The 17,135-nt window shown below is 40.4% G+C and overlaps 1 protein-coding gene across 1 annotated transcript in view; it reads right to left on the bottom strand.

Annotated features, from left to right (window-relative positions):
- The window catches only part of LOC128791888 (putative threonine dehydratase), a 32,794-nt gene extending 16,872 nt beyond the window's left edge, over positions 1–15,922 (bottom strand). Inside the window, exons 1-5 of the mRNA XM_053949801.1 lie at positions 15,789–15,922; positions 10,918–10,944; positions 7,372–7,714; positions 3,140–3,256; positions 1,995–2,236 (exon numbers count right to left, since the gene is read on the bottom strand). Coding sequence (XP_053805776.1) covers positions 1,995–2,236; positions 3,140–3,256; positions 7,372–7,714; positions 10,918–10,944; positions 15,789–15,922 — 863 coding nt within the window. The remainder of the gene's footprint in view (positions 1–1,994; positions 2,237–3,139; positions 3,257–7,371; positions 7,715–10,917; positions 10,945–15,788) is intronic.
- Positions 15,923–17,135: the final 1,213 nt, after the last annotated feature.

Genomic DNA, 17,135 nt, shown 5'->3' with positions numbered 1-17,135 from the left:
CTATTTGAATTCTTGCATGGTCGTTTTCATGACACAGTGTTTTAATTGCACCGGAGCAATGGGCAGAGCTGGCAGTGACACACCCAGCTGCAGGGCATGGCCCGTGCGGGTACAGCCCAGCCCAGTCACGTAGGGTCTGCTTCAGGAAGGGCAGAATGAATTCCTGGGTGAGGAGACCCAGAGACCAAATCGTTAGGGATTGTTTCCAAGCTAGAATTAAACTGAAATAAAATGACATTTCGCAAGTTCCATTCTAACACTCGGGAGCTCAGCTGGTATTTCACAAACAGCTTTGGCAAGTGACAAGAATGTGTGTCAGACCCACATTGGAGAAGAGTGGCTATCCAAAAAGGCATACATTACACTGGGAAATATTTCCAGGTCTACACCTAACAAAATATTTTTCATATATCCCATTATGAAAAGCCTCATAATTGAAGTGGAGAATTTCTTCCTTTTTTTTTTTTTTTTCAGTGAAAAATTGCATCTGTGAAGTTTTAATTAAAAACAGTCGCAGATTGAACAATTTGTTTCTTGTAACCTGAAACAAATCAGAGTATTGTTAACAATAGTGTGTACATTTAGAGCTCCTCAGTGTTGGATGCTGAAGTTCTACCCAGGCATTGTCCCTGGAGCTTCATGAACCTGGAAAATATCTACCTTATGTAACTTAAATGATTATTTAGGGATGAGGGGAAGATTAAACATCAAATTACAATAAAATAATTTAGTTCTTACGTGTGAACATGATAGTTGATGCAAGCCAGCTGGAGGTTAACACATCAATTGAAAAATGGCTGACTGATATTTGGGAACCACCAAGATATGGAAAACTGTGGTTTTCAAAGGAGCTTAAAAGTGTTTAAAATTCAGTGGGATTCAGGGCACCCCATTCCACACTGAAAATCCCAGTCTGGGACAAGACTGTGCCCATGGTGGCACACCAGGCCCACGAACCAGCCCTGTGTGTCACTGGCTGCTGGCAGAGCTAACAGAGGAGTTGAACAGTACAGTTTGTAGTATTGCCTCCCCAATACACCAGCTGGGAAAGAAGTGAGGACTTCTTCTGTTCTGCTCATTCTGGGATCTTCTTCCCAGCCAGCACCCCTCACCGTTACTGTTTAAGGCAGCAGTGCCTGGGAGCTGGAGGGGAACGGGCACTCCCTGCAGGAGATGCCATACAGACACCAAGAGTGGGATGAAGCCTGCACAGAAGCAGCAATGGTAGAGGGACAATAACATTCTAGCCCAGGGTATCAGAGGGATCACTGTTAATGATTCACCTCTCTGTGCTTTTGGAAACCTTTCTTGAAGAAAGGTCAAAAAAGAAAGGGGGTGGGGCAGGGGAATGCCTAAGAGGCTACAGCGAGTAAAGAGAAAAGGGAAAAGGTATGAGTTCTAAGCAGCTCTGCCCATCTTATTTATGCTTTTTGTTGGATCTGCCTTGTCCAGTGACCTCAAATAGTTCAAATTTAGATTTATGCTCATCCTTAGCTACTTTAAATGTATGTGCGAAGTAGCCTTTTAATCATCTTTTTTCCAAGGCAGTATCAGTATTGTTCCTCACACCAGATATGTGAAAATCTTAGAGCATTAACCTTCTCTTGCTCCACATTATCCCACTGACCCTTTGCATTAAAGATTAACTTTTACCCTCCTAACTTCAAACAGAGACCAGAAATGAGCACCAGCCTAAATGCTTTCTGACAGAGTTACTAAAGAATTAACCTATAGCCACCATCATATTAGCCCATCGAAATCCCTAATCACAGAGTTTGCTTAATTTAGGGGCAGAGAAGAGTGTTTAATTTTGGTCTCCATCCCCAGCTGTTACAGAAAGACAAGATTTGTGCCTGGGAACACGTAACTGTCCATATTCCAGGCAAGAGGAGCATTTGGATGAGCTGTGATAACGTTTTAATGAAACTAATTGCTTTTGCAGAGCTGTGCAGGCATCCAGTGAGATCTTTCTAATGCACCTGGCTTTCACTCACTCTTCCAGGTAGAGGTAGCCGTTCTCCTGCGCCAGCCTCCGGGCGTGCACCTGGGAATCCTTGGCTGTGGTGCCGTAGGAGATGACCATGGCTCCGTACTCGCGGCACATTTTCACCCTGGCCGGAGCCGTGCTGGTGGACAGGATGACAAACACGGGAATACGGAGCTCTGAGGCGTGGTAAGCAACAGCCATGGAAAAGTTACTGTCGGAAGCCACGATCACCCCTTTTCTTTGCTGCTCCTAAAAACCAGGGTTGTTGTTGCACATTAGACAGTGTCACATAGTTGTCCCATATGATCCTGGATCATTTTAATGATCTGCCTTCCTTTTTTCCCTTTACTAGCTGACTGAATTGTGATATTATGGTACATTATATGCATGTCTGGTATGATCTCAGGATTTACACACAAAGCTAAAACAGCACGAGATCAATCCCTGTGCCTGCACTCCTCTGGGTTCAATTCTTGCTCCATGGGAAAGAGCTGAAAAACTCCAACTGATCACAGAAGAGCTGATAGCTGATCCCTCAGAGCTTATATCTCAGCTCTGCCTGTATGAAATTGTTTCATTTCAGGCTTCCTTTTAATAGAAGATTTAATTTACATTATTGCAAAAGGCAGGAATAACCACTGCTCTGGGCTGCTGTCTCATGCCTATTTTAACAATTATTACTGCAGAGACTCCTATGACAATGGCAATAACCTCCTATGACAAATGATAAACAAGCTATTCATGTAAGAAAACTGAAATTCATTACAAAATCAATTGGTGATCTAGATCTTTGTCATCACTCATTGTAATTCAATTTCATCACCACTCATCAGTTTGGTGGTTTCAACACATCAGAACTACAATACACATAAAAACACTTGCATCTTAATGCCTCAGGAAAACGCTGATGTTTCCATTTTGCAAGCTTTTGTTTCAAACATTTTAAAGAATTTCACCAGCAGATCAGCCAATTGTAAATAAAGTATTATTTTACATTCAGACCTGTCTCTGTTCACATGCTGTGTTCAGTACAATGATTCTAAAGACAAGAAACACTGTGATTTGATGGAGACTAGAGGTAAATTTATCTTCAACTCTGCTCCATTTTCATGAAGCAGAACAATCTGCTTCCTTTTGAACGCTTTGCTATACCTGAGGCAAAGACATCAGAAGGTAAAGTACACCTCGTTCCTTCACAGACCCCGTGTACTGGAGGAACTCCTTCTTCAGGTAGATGTCCATTCCATACTGCTTGGATAGCCTAGAATACTGGAGTAGATAAATAGTATTATGTCAATATATCTACTATTAAGAAAAATCTTCCACACCCCATCAGCTGCCTGGTGAGGCATGAATTCTACTGCTATGTATGAGCTCTAAAAAGGAAAATTCATCTTCTGATTTCTTTATAAATTCACAGCAGTGTGCTGTTACCTACCAGGTCCTTCTGCTTTATGGAAGTGATTTTCAAACTGACAGCAGTGAACTATGGACCACATGCCATTAAGAACTCTGAAAATAGAACTTCCTTTGGATCTTACTGTTCAAACACCGGCATTAAAACAAATATTTTAAATTGTCTCAAAACCCACGCTTCTAGTACTTGCCAGAACTGGATATTGAATACCCAAAAAATAAGGTAATCATCTAATAGATACAAAAGCCATCAGAAAATACCTCCTTGAGCCCCATTATGGCTCTGCTATGGTTTCTGCCACTGATTCACTACTGAGTGTTGTCTATTTTGCATCCTAAGGCCAGTAGAATATTAGTAAAGACATTTCTTACTCCAAGAAAAATGGAAATAATAAAAAAACAATTTCCCAGGACTGCATGTGCAAGCAGCAGCTGTTTGGAAAAGCTTAGTGCTTGGAACAGAAATGATGCCTGAGCTGAGGGGAATTAGCAAGCACATTACATGTGATGCAGTGCCTAAGTGCATGATTTTTAAAAATTTTTGATGGCAAATATTTGTTAAGCTTTATAATAAGACACTCCCAGCATACATCAACATATTAATTTCCCATTACCATTTTCATTAAACCAAGAGTTTTACACAAGATAACTTGTGAAACAGAGCTGCAGTAAGCCTGTGGGTGCCAGCTCCCCCGGCTTACTGCAGCTCTATTTCAGAATTGGCTCCATCTCCTCTGTTGGCTGCCAAAGCAAATGAGGCCCTGGTGATTTAGGGGATCAAGTCCTCATCTAAGATAAGTCATGAAGTGAGACAGATCCAAAAACAGCATGACAAAATATTTATCTCAAGCAATTATCTGGCAGTGTCATACATACAATGTATAGTGCACACACTAATATGTACTGACATGGTTTTTGGGCTGCAGGACTTTCCAAGTGAATTTATAAACTAAACATAACTGAAGCAGATACCTGCTTTAAAGTATACAGTCAAACTACATGTTTCAGGTGAACGATTCAAGGCTTTTTAGTGGATTTCCTAGCACATGTTAAGTTCCTCACCCATAGGTGGGGCCAGATTCTCTATTTTGCTCCTGAAAATCCTGACATAAGAGCTACCACTTGCTGCTCCTTTGCAAATCTGGCTGCAGAAACTGAAACAATGGAAAGTGCTTAGCACACTAATAGGATAATAGTTTATCCCTAAACATCCTAATCTATGGAGAATGCCTATGCAAAATAGAACAAGAACACTATAAAAGAAATGTTACTAGTGCTTCACATACCATACTTGTATTTGTAGAGAATCTTTGATTCTAGAGCAAACAATCAGAAGAAGGATTTAAGGAGATTAATCCTGTGCATAATAAATTTGCTAAGTCTCCTACATTTAAAACTGTGTCATTAAGTCACTCTCCTACAGGAGTGGTTTACTTTAGTTTGATATTTATCTTTAATTTTGATACCCGGGATTTTAATTCTTTAGGTTATCCTTTTTGTCTTCCTTTAACTGAGGATTTTTTCATATAGCCTAAATATAGCATTTCCTTCTAAGAAAGCATTTATGTGCTATTTGCAGTTGAACTGACCTGATGTGTGACCTCCTAAGACACATAGAACCGGCCTGTAAGATTTCCTTTTAGTCACTATGATCTTATCTAAGGACTACAGATACCATGTCTTAGGTACAACACACAGCACAGCCTCCCTCTGGCATCCACAAAGCTAACACAACACAACCCTTACAGCTCCTTCATCAGTAGCCAAACCAGGTTCCAACTTGATGTCAGTTCCTAGTTTTCTTATGCTTACTTCCTCTTGGACATGTTACAATTCACTCATGATGCCATATCTCAGCTCCAAGGCAAACTCCTGCCTAAGGAACCAGGATGTTCCATCCATGGTTTTATCTGCAGGTTAGAAATCACCCTGCAAAGTGTTTCTCCCTTCAATTAAATAAATGGATTATAGTCACACTCACTCTTTTAGTCTAAATAAATGTCCTTGAAAGGGGCTCTTATCTCTATACAATGAGTTAAAATAAAGGTTTTCTGTTTTTCTTGACATCACTCTGTGCTTTTGAAACAATGCATGAAATGCACTAAAAGCTTCAGCAGGAATATTACTTTGAATAACAACAGTCATGGGCTATTTTCACACTAAAATATATTGGGTTTTATATGGATATAGGTTTTCCACTATTCTGATAATTTTAAAAGCATAGTTCATAAAAAAAAGACTAAAGAAAGTGAGACTGTTTAGCTTGAAACAGTAAATGCAGAAAAGGGATACAACTGGGTTGTATAAATCTGCCAGGGACACCCAGGAGAAAGGAGCTATTTAAGTTGAGGGGTGTCATGGTTTAACCTCATCTGGCAACTAAATATCATCCTACCACTTGCTCATTTCCCTTCCCTGGGGGAGATGAGAATTGGAAGGGTAAAAGTGAGAAATCTCATGGGTTGGGATAAGAACAGTTAGTAAGAATAAATAAATAAATAAATAAATAACAACAATGTAATTAAAAGGAAAATAACAAAGAGAGATAAATAAGACCCAAGAAAGACAGCTTATGCAATTGAAAACAATTGCTCACCAACAACCAGCTGATGACCAACCAGGCCCTGAGCCACAGGTTCCCAGCCAATTTTCCCCTTAATTTTATTGCTGTGCAAGGTGTCATATGGTATAGGATGTCCCTTTGGTCAGTTGGGGTCAGTAGTTCCAGCTGTGTCCCCTCCCAACTCCTTGTACATCCCCAGTCTTCTCACTGGCAGGATGGAGTGAGGAAAACACCTTGACTCAGTGTAAAAGCTGCTCAGCAGTAACAAAAACCATCTCTGACTTACCAAAAATATTTTCATCACAAACCCAAAACACAGCCCCATACCAGCTACTGTGAAGAAAATTAACTCTACCCTAGGCAAAACTTCCCTGCAGTCCAGCCAAATTTTTTGTGCCACCTTACAGCCCCAAGCTGTCTTGTACCACATCCTTTGGCACAAGACACACTTCTTCGGTAATGTGCTACAAAAAGCACAGCTGTCCTTATTTTGGGAATGCTAGGCTAAAAAACCCACAGTGGAATTATTAGTTATGATGTCTCTGGATCAGCAATTGGGAACAAGGACAACTTTGAGGACCTAACCACTACACTCCAGGGACTGCTAACCCCAAGCAGATTGCAAAGTTCTTACCCTGTGCATGCCAGAAAAACAACCCACAAGGATTCATTGAGAGCGTGATTTGGGACTGCTGCTAGGAATTGCCATTTGGCAAAGACACTCTTTTTACCCACCAAAAGGAAAAGAGATTACCCAGAGAGCCCAGAGTAGCCTGTATGAAGAGCTCCCAGTGGTAGAAAAACACTATGAAAAAGTACAGAAATACAGTACAGCTGGCCATTGTACTTCTCTTATGCTTTAGCAGACCTTGTACATTGATGGGATATCTCAGTCATCTCTACACCAACGACAGGCGCACATATTTGTGTGCATCCTTATTTTGCTGAAGGCACCTGTGGCAGAAATACCTGGTTACAGAACATATCCTGGTTGGCCTGACTGAGAAGGCAAATCTGTACCTTCAAAGCCTCCAAATATGAGGGCTGGTTCCAAACCAGACCCTCCCACAAGAGTGCTTACCCAAGCACTCGTAGTCTGCCACCTCCAACTCAGGTTCCTTCTAGCAGGAGTTTTTCACTGGGAGCATAATACCACAGTGCATTAAGTCTATGCCTAATGTGGTTTATCCTTTGTTTACAGGTCACTGCAATCTTTGAGGATTTAGGTTAGTGTAAACAGATAAGAAGAAAATTATTATTGACAGTTAAATGCAATTAATATGAACATGAGTCTTCTTACACAGATCTATCTGCTGTAATTCACACATACCCTTCATTTCTGATCGACTTTCACAAGGAAAATGAAAAGAAACACAGAGAATACAAAACCATAAAGATTCCCTACCATGCAGGGGGTTTTCTGAACACCACACTGGATTTTGAAGGCTGCTGCACTAATGTCTTCAAATCGAATCAGCCTGTTACAGCTTGCTAGGCTGGTCCTACTGCTTGGCTGAGGGATGCAGGAAAGGGCATCCCTAAGTAACTCCTCATTTCGGCTCACTATCTTCATTTCCCAGGTCTTCACATCCCCGTTCAGGTAATCCTCCTCACCAAAATCCTTCAGTCTCTCGGGGTTGATAGAGGGTGGCTTCTGCCCAATAAGGCCATTTCTTACGGGCACGTCCTTACAGCAGTGAAGATCACAAACTGCTGGGATATCCTGTTTCTTTATTTTATTGTCATCCCTGAAAACAAATAAAAGAAACTTGTTAGAAAGGCTTGGATGATTAAAGGCTTGATGTTTAGCATTTTAGAAGGATGCACATCTCAGTTGCTCTTTGCAAGCCGCAAACAGGCAGAGTGAGTTGCTACTGACATAATACCTACCTGTAGGTGCACTGAAAAATATTGTAACCTTCCAGCTGTTAGAAAAGCCACAAATAACATGTGGGCAAACTGTGAAACTGTCCTACCCAAGAAAATAAATATATCATCTGTGCTGTCTGGACAGCAAGATCTTCCTTAGTACTCAGTATTGAACCGGCAATGATCCTAGTTCAGTGCTTCCAAAAATTTTGGAATAACTGGAATTCTATTTTCTGTACACAATTCTATCTTTTTCAAAAAAGGCAAGGAGTTGCTGCAGACCATTCCCATAAACTATTAATAGCAGCAACAAATGCCACTACATTGTACACAAGAGGTCTGCTCTCTGCCCTTGCATACTTGCAGAGCATACTCTTGACAGCCATCAACTGCCTCGTGATGGGAAGGAAATTACTTTGATAAGGTATAATAATTATATCCTCCTACAGAGCTAAAGAATTAGGTCTTCTGATCTGTGGGTTTACATTTCATGGGTAAATATCTGTGTAGATATGGCAGAAATGTGATGGCACAAAAAATCTCCTTCCCCAAGAAACATACGAGAGACAGCACTGCTAGAAAAATTTGCCAGATTTGCTACCTTCAACTGCCTGACTCTATGATCCACAGTGTTCAGTCCACAAGGAACAATGTACTGTAGTGCAGGATTTTGCAGTCCTGCTAGCAGATAAATGCAAAGCTTCTAGGAAGTCTTGGAATTTGGAGATTATTATGGGGAAAGGGAGCATTAAGCAGAAGACCAGTGATTTGGAAAAGAGCTGATACCACCCCTGGTTTGTGGCTGTGATTAGACAGACGGTATAAGCTCCTCTACATGATTCACTATTAATCTATTTGGTTGAAATGGTTTTCTAAAAACAAACATGTTAAATGATGCCAGAGATTCCAGCATTATCTCCAACAAAAACTATTTACCTTCTTCCTAAAATAATTTGGGTCTAAGTTTTGCAGCTATCCATCAACAGGACTGGCTAAGGCACATTTTACAACAACGATCAACACCATAATATGCTTTTTTAGCAACTTCCAAAAGAAATTTAAAATATTTAGAAACATCTCTTTTTTGAGCAATTGCCCACTCTGGGCAGTATCATCCATTTCCTTAATGGTATCAAATAATCTGTGCCAGTAGCTCTGGTTCCTATTACACTTCCAATTTTTCCACTGAGGAATTCACATAACAATATGGGAAACATAAGATGTTTTATTATTAGAATAAAGTAATATACCGTAGCATCAATCATTCTGCATATCTTCACAGGAGAAAATTTTTGTAGCAAGATCTTCTCTCTCTAAAATTAATGAGAACACTAATTTTCTAAGATAGATAAAGTATATGCACATTTGTAACCTCTTTATGTTGAAACTTGTGATCTAAAGTATTTTCCCAATACTGTATCTTTAAGCTGATACAGCCTAACACCAGGTGTTCTGCTTTCAGATCAAGTAACTTATCAAGGAGCTCTTTTCTACACTTTTCTGCATCTCTGCTCCATTGGGGTTAGACAGCTGGAACCCTTCATAAAGATGTTAAGCTTCCAGTGTTAGCTCGGGTGCACATTATTAGTCTGCTTAATGCAAAGCTGAGAACCAGATCAGATTGCCTCCCTGTGAACTTGATAGAGCACAGCCCCCAAAAAACAACAGCAGCAGCAGCATCCAAGAGGTCACAGTGCTGGTAGAGTCCATTCCATATGTCTCCCTTCTGAAAAAATATTTTCCATATCACAGACTCTCATAACCACTCCAAAAGGAAGAACAGATAGGTCTTATTTCTGAACATACTGTCTAAAATGTTTAGCAAGCATAGCAATTAATTATGTTCTTACACTGGAAATGCTTTAAAGGGGTCTGTGTAGGGTAAAAAAATTAGGCAGATCAGAAATGTGCGAGTTTATGGGTCACATTTTTTTAACCAACTGGCATTGGAGATGGAAGAACAATTATCATTTTTCATTGCATCTGTTGCAATCAATAAGTCTATAAAAACAACCAGCCAAAGATGACCACAAGAAGTTTATCAATGAAGCAGGATTCTGTGAAAAAGTAGAAGTGCATGGTGATGCCTCATCACACTAGTGCCATCAAATCTGAAAATAGACTAAAATGGTATATTGATTTTTTGCCCTAGTCTTAGGTTTCCCTTTTTTTGGCAGAAAAAAAAAAGGAGGGAAGTGAATCAGATTCTCAGTCCTTGATGTGCAGTACCACTCATGACCAGTGAGTATCTACTCAGTACTCCAATGGAGAGAATACCTTGTTACCATTGGAAAAGAGGAACAGAAATCAAACAGCTGGAAAATATGTATAGGCTTTTCAGGCTTGAGTTAGGTTTAGCCTAAAACTCAATTTGAATTATTACCATCTCAATATTTAATACAAAAACTATCATACATCTGCATCTGAAAAGTCAGCAGCCTCTTTATCAAGGGGATATCATTCTACTGTATATATATGTATTGCATGTATTTATTTCAGAATAACTTTGATTCTTCTTCTACACCCACATGTTTCATTTATATTAAAGAATGACATTTTCCCATATTGAGCCCACATGGATGTGCCACAGACCCTCCTAGAGCTCTCAAACTCCCAAGGTAAACAGTGGGCTGAAGTTTGATCACATATCACAAATGGGCAATTAATGGCCCTGTTTGGTCAGAAGTATGTCTTGCCTCAAAAGCATTCTACATGCTTGGCAGAGATTTATATGGATTTCTTTTACAGGAACAGCCAAAGCAGGCAGCAAAGCATGCAAGTGCTCACAAAAAACACAGCACGTGACTTCTCAAGCACACTCACAAAACCAGCAACCATGTCCACCAGATGAAGATCTGAGCCAATATAAATACAAACCCCAGCATTATAAAGCACTGTTCCTTTCAAATGGAGCTTTTCCTTTTTTGGAGCTTATCTCAAGTTTTCATTAAAAGGTCTGTTTATTTCCAGACATAAAACAAATACCCAGCTGGCAAGCTTTGTTATATGGTTATAAATGACAACATTTTACCTTTAAAGTGATTAGTAAAAGCAAACATGAAAATACAGTTTATAAACCTACTTTTTCAAGAACAGCTGCTCAGCATAACTGGAAAAAAAAGAGAAGATCCATATGCAGACTTTCCATAAACAATTAAGGCAAAGGAAAAAATATTATTTGTTTAAGTAGATAGCTATACATATTTTAAAATCTCAAAGTCAATGCAAAAACAGTATGTACCAAAATATACTCCTACAATAATAAAAAGTAACACCTTGGAATGAATCATTTTTCTATTTCCAGTTTGGTTTTTTGACCATACTGAAAATATTCATCAAGTTAAACAGCACTAGGGAAAAGATTTAAAAATAGCAATATTAACAAACTAAGAAAATGATAAAACCAGCAAAAATAATTTTGGGAAGATGAAAGGCAATAATGCATACTATACCTAAAGACCACAACTGTTGCCTTTGTTAGACAGAGAAGTATCCAAGTGTGCAGTGATGGACCATTACATGTCCCCATTGTGAAGCACATTCAGATTGCCTCCCTCAGGACCCACAAAACACACAAAACAGATTAAACTGATGCACGGGATCTCCTCAGCTTCTAAAACTGAAAGAGCAAAATCTGCAAAATCACGCATGTCCAGGGAATAGCAAAGTGTGAAAGACTAGTCACCATTCTGCCTGGTATAAATGCTAGGGGGAGATGGTATTAAAGTATCAGGTAGAAAATTTAAAATTTCCCTTCTTAGAGAAAATAATTATCTCACAGAACTCATTGCAAGGGGACTCTACAAAGAACAACGATGTAAACAGCCTCCTAAAAAATGCACAACTAAATGGAAGTAGTGACCAATACACACATCATTCAAGAATTAATCTGTGACTCAGGAAGCCCCTGAGCATTTGGCAAACTCTATGAAAGCATGTGAGAGAAAGTGTCTTAGGTGGCTTTTATTTTTCTCCCAGTTCTGTTACTGGCCACCCCTAGAGAGGGGACACAAAGTACACACGGTAGGACTGCTCTTTGGCCTGACCCAGTGTTGCCATTTTATTGCAGATGTACCCAGTGCCAGCAGTTGGCCCATTTGGCAGCTTTTACACTTTCAAAATGAGTCACAACAGCATGTTTTGAGGCAGGCGTGAAGTGAAATTATAGACATACATTCCCATGTACTGGTTCACAGATGGAAATTCAACTGTCACAAAATTTTAATATAATATAATATAATTTTAATATAATTAAACTAATTTTAATATAAAACTGAAATTTTAATATAAAACTCAGCCTTTCTTTGTCATTTCTACAGCAGCTTTTCTCATCTGCATTCACAGTGATACCCATTCACTATTAAGAGGGACTGACAGTGTTGCAAAATGTGCAAGTGTAAAAGTTTTCTTAAGCAAGGATGTTTTTGATGTTTGATGCTTGTGTATTTTCAAATCTAATCAACAAGAAGGGAGATTTAATCCATGAAACAGCAGATAACAAGCTCTAAGTGATGTTCATGTGCTAGAAAAGTAAATTACTTGTTGGTAGAATTGCCCCAGTAATGTTTAAGGCTTGACATGCTTCAGTGATCTCGGACCTCACAGGAGATTAACAAAGCTTGGGGAGAAGGATGTACCACTGATAGTGGACACAAAAAATACAGAATTTATGGGCCCCAAGGACATTTGGCAGAATTCTCAAGACAAAGGAGAAACTAACAAAGCCAACTCAGCAGCTGTGCTGAAATCAGCTCCGACTGGGTACAAGATGATCCTGGAAGGGGCAGATTGCAACCACGAACCCAAGAAACCACTGACTCAAAAGAAGAGAAAGACTGAGCACAAGGACTAATTAGCATGAGAAACAAGAGAATCATTAACCAATAGAAGAGAGAATGCTAATTAATAAGAGAACTTGTAGCAAATGAAAGCTAATTCTTTCGTTTGTTAAAATGTATAGATAGTAAAAAGCATTGATAGTTGGTGTGCTTGATTTGTGGAACCCACAGAACACCCAGGCTTGTGCAACTCTCAAGTATAATGAATGGCTCTCTCAGTGTGTAATTACTGGCTTGTTGCACACTAGGTAAGGAATTGGATTTTTGTGGACAACAACAGTATGGCACAAGTTCTGTGGAATACTTTAGCATCCTTATAGGCCTGTGCCACAACAAGAAGTTCCAGTTCCAATGCCCAGCTTGGGCTGAGCAGTCACAAAATGTTTAGCTTGAATACCACTTCAAACTCATATGCACATGTTCTCTACATGTGGATTTTAATTTTGTCCTTTTTTAATGTTTTGGGTGTCAGGGTCTCTTAAGGTCATATGTATATGCTGCCATCATCTTCAGGCTCCCTGAAGACTTTCCTGGAGCATGCTGACCAAGAGACATTGGTAAGATTCAGCTTTAGACATGTTTGTCATCTGCTTTCAGGTAACTGTGCTCAGATCTTACACCTGCAAGTTCAGAATACGTGTTAAGGCAAAAGGTGACCCCATTTAAAGTCACTTCTGCCTCTTTCCTCAGTGTTGAGCAGAGATGGGTCATGTACAGGGGGCAGCCTGCTGCAGGTAGCAGTCTGCCTGGCTTATGACTGCAATGTGGCTGGGGCTGGGATCTCCTCTTACAGGAGTGAGAAAGAGGCAATCCCAGGATATGACAGAGAGGGCCCTTTCCCTCATCCAAATCCCTTTTACCCAGAACCTCTCCAGCTCCATTAATCCTTCTAATTCCATGTCCCAGCGCTGTCTCCTCTGACCCTTCTTGCTACCTGAGCTTCCCAGACCACTCTGATACTTTCCTTGTTTGTTGCAATCCCCTTTTCCAGTAGCTCATAAACATTCCTGTTCCATCTCAACTCCTCCTCTACCTTTTTACCCATTCCCAAATACATCCAAATACTGCAAGAGCAGCAATTCTTTAAAGCACCTCAGCAACTTGTGCAAGTGTGACTTTATGAAAGACAAATAGTAGAAAAATAGAGGCTTGCTGAGATAAAAGTATCAAGAAGGATCACATCAAATGTCATCTTCATTACCAGAAATTCCAGGTTATGCACTCAATAGTGTCTGAGTGCCTTGCACACCACTACAGGGTGACAAATAAACTCCTGCAGGCACAGGGAAGGAACACAATAAATTTGACAATTCTCTCTCTTTGACAATAAATTCAAAACAGATCAAGACAATACTGCACATTAAATATGACTGTCTTGAATTGTCATTATTTTGATATTGAATTATCAGTATTTTGTGTAATACTAGTACTTAGAAACACCCATTCAAGACTGCATCACTCCAAGTAGTGGCACATACAGGATAGAAATATAAAATGCATGTCTGACCTTAATATATCTAAAGCCTTTGCAAAGTGATTGTAACTAAATCACATAGGAATCACCAACACCTTCCCCTAAACAGAAGGACAAGTTCAGCAAATATGAGCTCAACTTTATTGATGGAAACTGGGACACAGCCAGATCCAGTGACTTGCCTAAGACTTCCGTAGGGCTATTTATCAGTGTCTTAAAGACAAGGTCGGGGCAGAGTAACCAGCTTGGATGGCAAAAGTGTAAAGCACTGTGACCATCCAGCACAGCTACATAATAACCAAGCCTTGACACTGAGCAGGTCTTTAGAACTCTACTCACTGTATGCTGTTCTGACAAACCTGTGTGATGCTGCACCAGCAACACACACAAAGCAAGCTCAAGCTCATGCAGCAAACAACCAAGGTGTATTATCACCTCTGATAAAATCTATCCTTACTTTTAGCAAGTCAGATCTAGCGGAGCCTGAGCCTAGCACTATATATGCTTTCATCTGTGGTCATAATCTATTGCCATTCTTCTGTACACACTATGCACGTGTCATTGCTTACTGCTGGCAATGGCAACTGGGTGTCAGCTGCCAAATAGAAAGCACTAGGAAAAGCAATCTGAAAGCAAGAAGAATTCACAAGGCCACCCATCACAGAAATGTTGAAGCAGAGGTAACCAACTGTCCCTCAAACAGACTCATCCCTCTCAAAAGTTCCTACAAGACATTCATGGCTGTGAATGTCAAATGATCACTATCCAACACCACACAGAGTTTGGCAGCTAAAACTTATTAAGCAATTAAACTTTTTCCTAAGTTGAATGTATTCTGAGTCTAGAGGTTTTCTGGTGACTAACACATCTCCATAATTCACTTCCAATTAGGAACTAATAGCATAACTCAAAATAGAGGAAAGAGTGGTCCTGTGCTGAAAGGAGAATCACAGTGCATTGCAGAACAGGTCATATCATGGGTGACTTTGGGCAAGCCCTTTCCACAGTACAGACAACCTTGTCTTCTCCTTTATTAACAGCCTCAGGCCCAGTGAAACAATTTATGTCTTAAATGTTAATAACATCTGTGACAAGGAGATGCAGGAAATGAGAATTGTTCATTGTTTGTACCACATCTGGCAAAACCAGAGAGTGATCTCAATAGTGGTGTCCAGATAATAAAATGGAGGGGAAAACAAACTATGGAAAAGGTTAAGAATGAAGTTACACAACACCACCATGCCATGTGTGTGCACAGCTTCAGCTCATGCTACACAAGAACACTAGATGACTCAAATTCCAGCTGCACCATCCAAGTCTGAAAACAGGAATTTAAGATCACCGTAAGCACCATAACAAAGACAACCACAGAACTGTAATAACAAGGGCTATCCCAAGACAAATTTTCAACAGTGCACTGGCCTGTCTAGAGTTATTTCTGATACCGTACTCATGAAGAAATAAAAAAGCTGAACTCTGTGGGCTAAAAATATTCAAATCTCCACCACTTCTATGGATAACTCCAAGAGCAACCCATATCCACAGAACCCTGGGAGATTATGGAAAATTACAATTTCCTGGATTTTTTTGTTAGGTTTGATTTTCTTAAAGAAATTAAGGAAAGGAAAAAGAAAGCATTACCTATACAGCACAGCGACTAAATAAACAACGAGGTGAAGCAAAACTCCAACTACGACACCATAAGGAGGCAGGAGGGGTCCAGGGGTTGTCATGTCCGTGGGCCTGGCCCTGGGTGGACCCCGAGGGCTGACCATGACCCCTGAGGGGGATAAAGGAGCACTCTAGCTCTAAGTCAGACAGCAATATTCTCCAACCTTTGCCAGAAAGGATCGTAGTCTTCGTCTTCCCTGGAGCGGTCCCTGGGACTTCTGTTTTTTAAGACCCTGAAGTAGATAAACTGTGCTGCAAAATTCATTGTAATTCCTGCTGCAAAGCAAAGCTGGGAGACTGCTGGCAGGGGACACACTTGCCTGTGAGAAGTGTCAGCCCTGCACTGCCTGGGTGGGAAATAGCAGGCAATGTGCTGTAAGCAGCTCTCAGGGCTGGCTGGGGGGGGAAGTGCCTTTGGAAGAGATGGCTGCTGCTATTTAAAGAGATTTATTCAGAGCCCAACCTGTCCTTGTCAATTTGAGTCAGGGCCTGGATTATTCTTGGGTGACGCTCTGTTAGCAGGACACTTGAAGCTTTAGTTACTTACTGCTTAGCTGTGGAGCATGATCCCAGCCAGCTGCAGGGCCCATGACTGAGCAGCAGGACTCTGCTAGGCAGAGCAGCAGCAAAGGGATGCCAGGTTTGGGGTGGTTGAGTCTCTGCAGGGATCCTTTAAGGCAGCACCAAGGGACATGGCTCCTCATGACTGAGGCACAGAGGAGACAGCTCAGGTTGTGCGGGTCTTCTCTTGGCACAAGTCCCTGCAGCAGAAAAATACAGGTATCGAGATCATAAAGAACAGAAAAGACCATCTAGGGGAAGGACTGTAGCAACAGTTAGCTATATCTATATAGGTATCTGTTATATCTATCTATCTATCTATCTATATATGGGATTATATAGAAAAATATTTATTAGAAACATATATATAAATATATATATATATCCATCTAAATCAGTCTTTCCTTGTTGCCCTGAGAGAGGACTAGCAACAGCAGAGTCACAGTTCCAGATACAGAATGGCTGTGCAGCACGGATGGGGCAGAGGTCCTTCTGTGGGGCCTCTCCTCTCAGATATATTCCTGATGGAGTGCAGTCTCCAGACTACTGGAGATGAACCAGGTATCTATTTCCAGGTATGAGTGGGCCCTCAGTACTCTCTGTTTTCTACTGAGAGCACAAAAAATCTTAATCTCCAAGACAGAGAACAGACATGTCATGAAATCTAACCCAAGCTGTGACCTAACTCTCCCCACAGGATATCATGAGAAATACTATAATCAGATTTATATGGGAGAGTCAGAATAAATGCTCAAA

This window comes from Vidua chalybeata, chromosome 8 (assembly GCF_026979565.1).
Source record: "Vidua chalybeata isolate OUT-0048 chromosome 8, bVidCha1 merged haplotype, whole genome shotgun sequence".
Taxonomy (NCBI): domain Eukaryota; kingdom Metazoa; phylum Chordata; class Aves; order Passeriformes; family Viduidae; genus Vidua; species Vidua chalybeata.
This window is presented reverse-complemented; position numbering and strand designations above follow the sequence as displayed.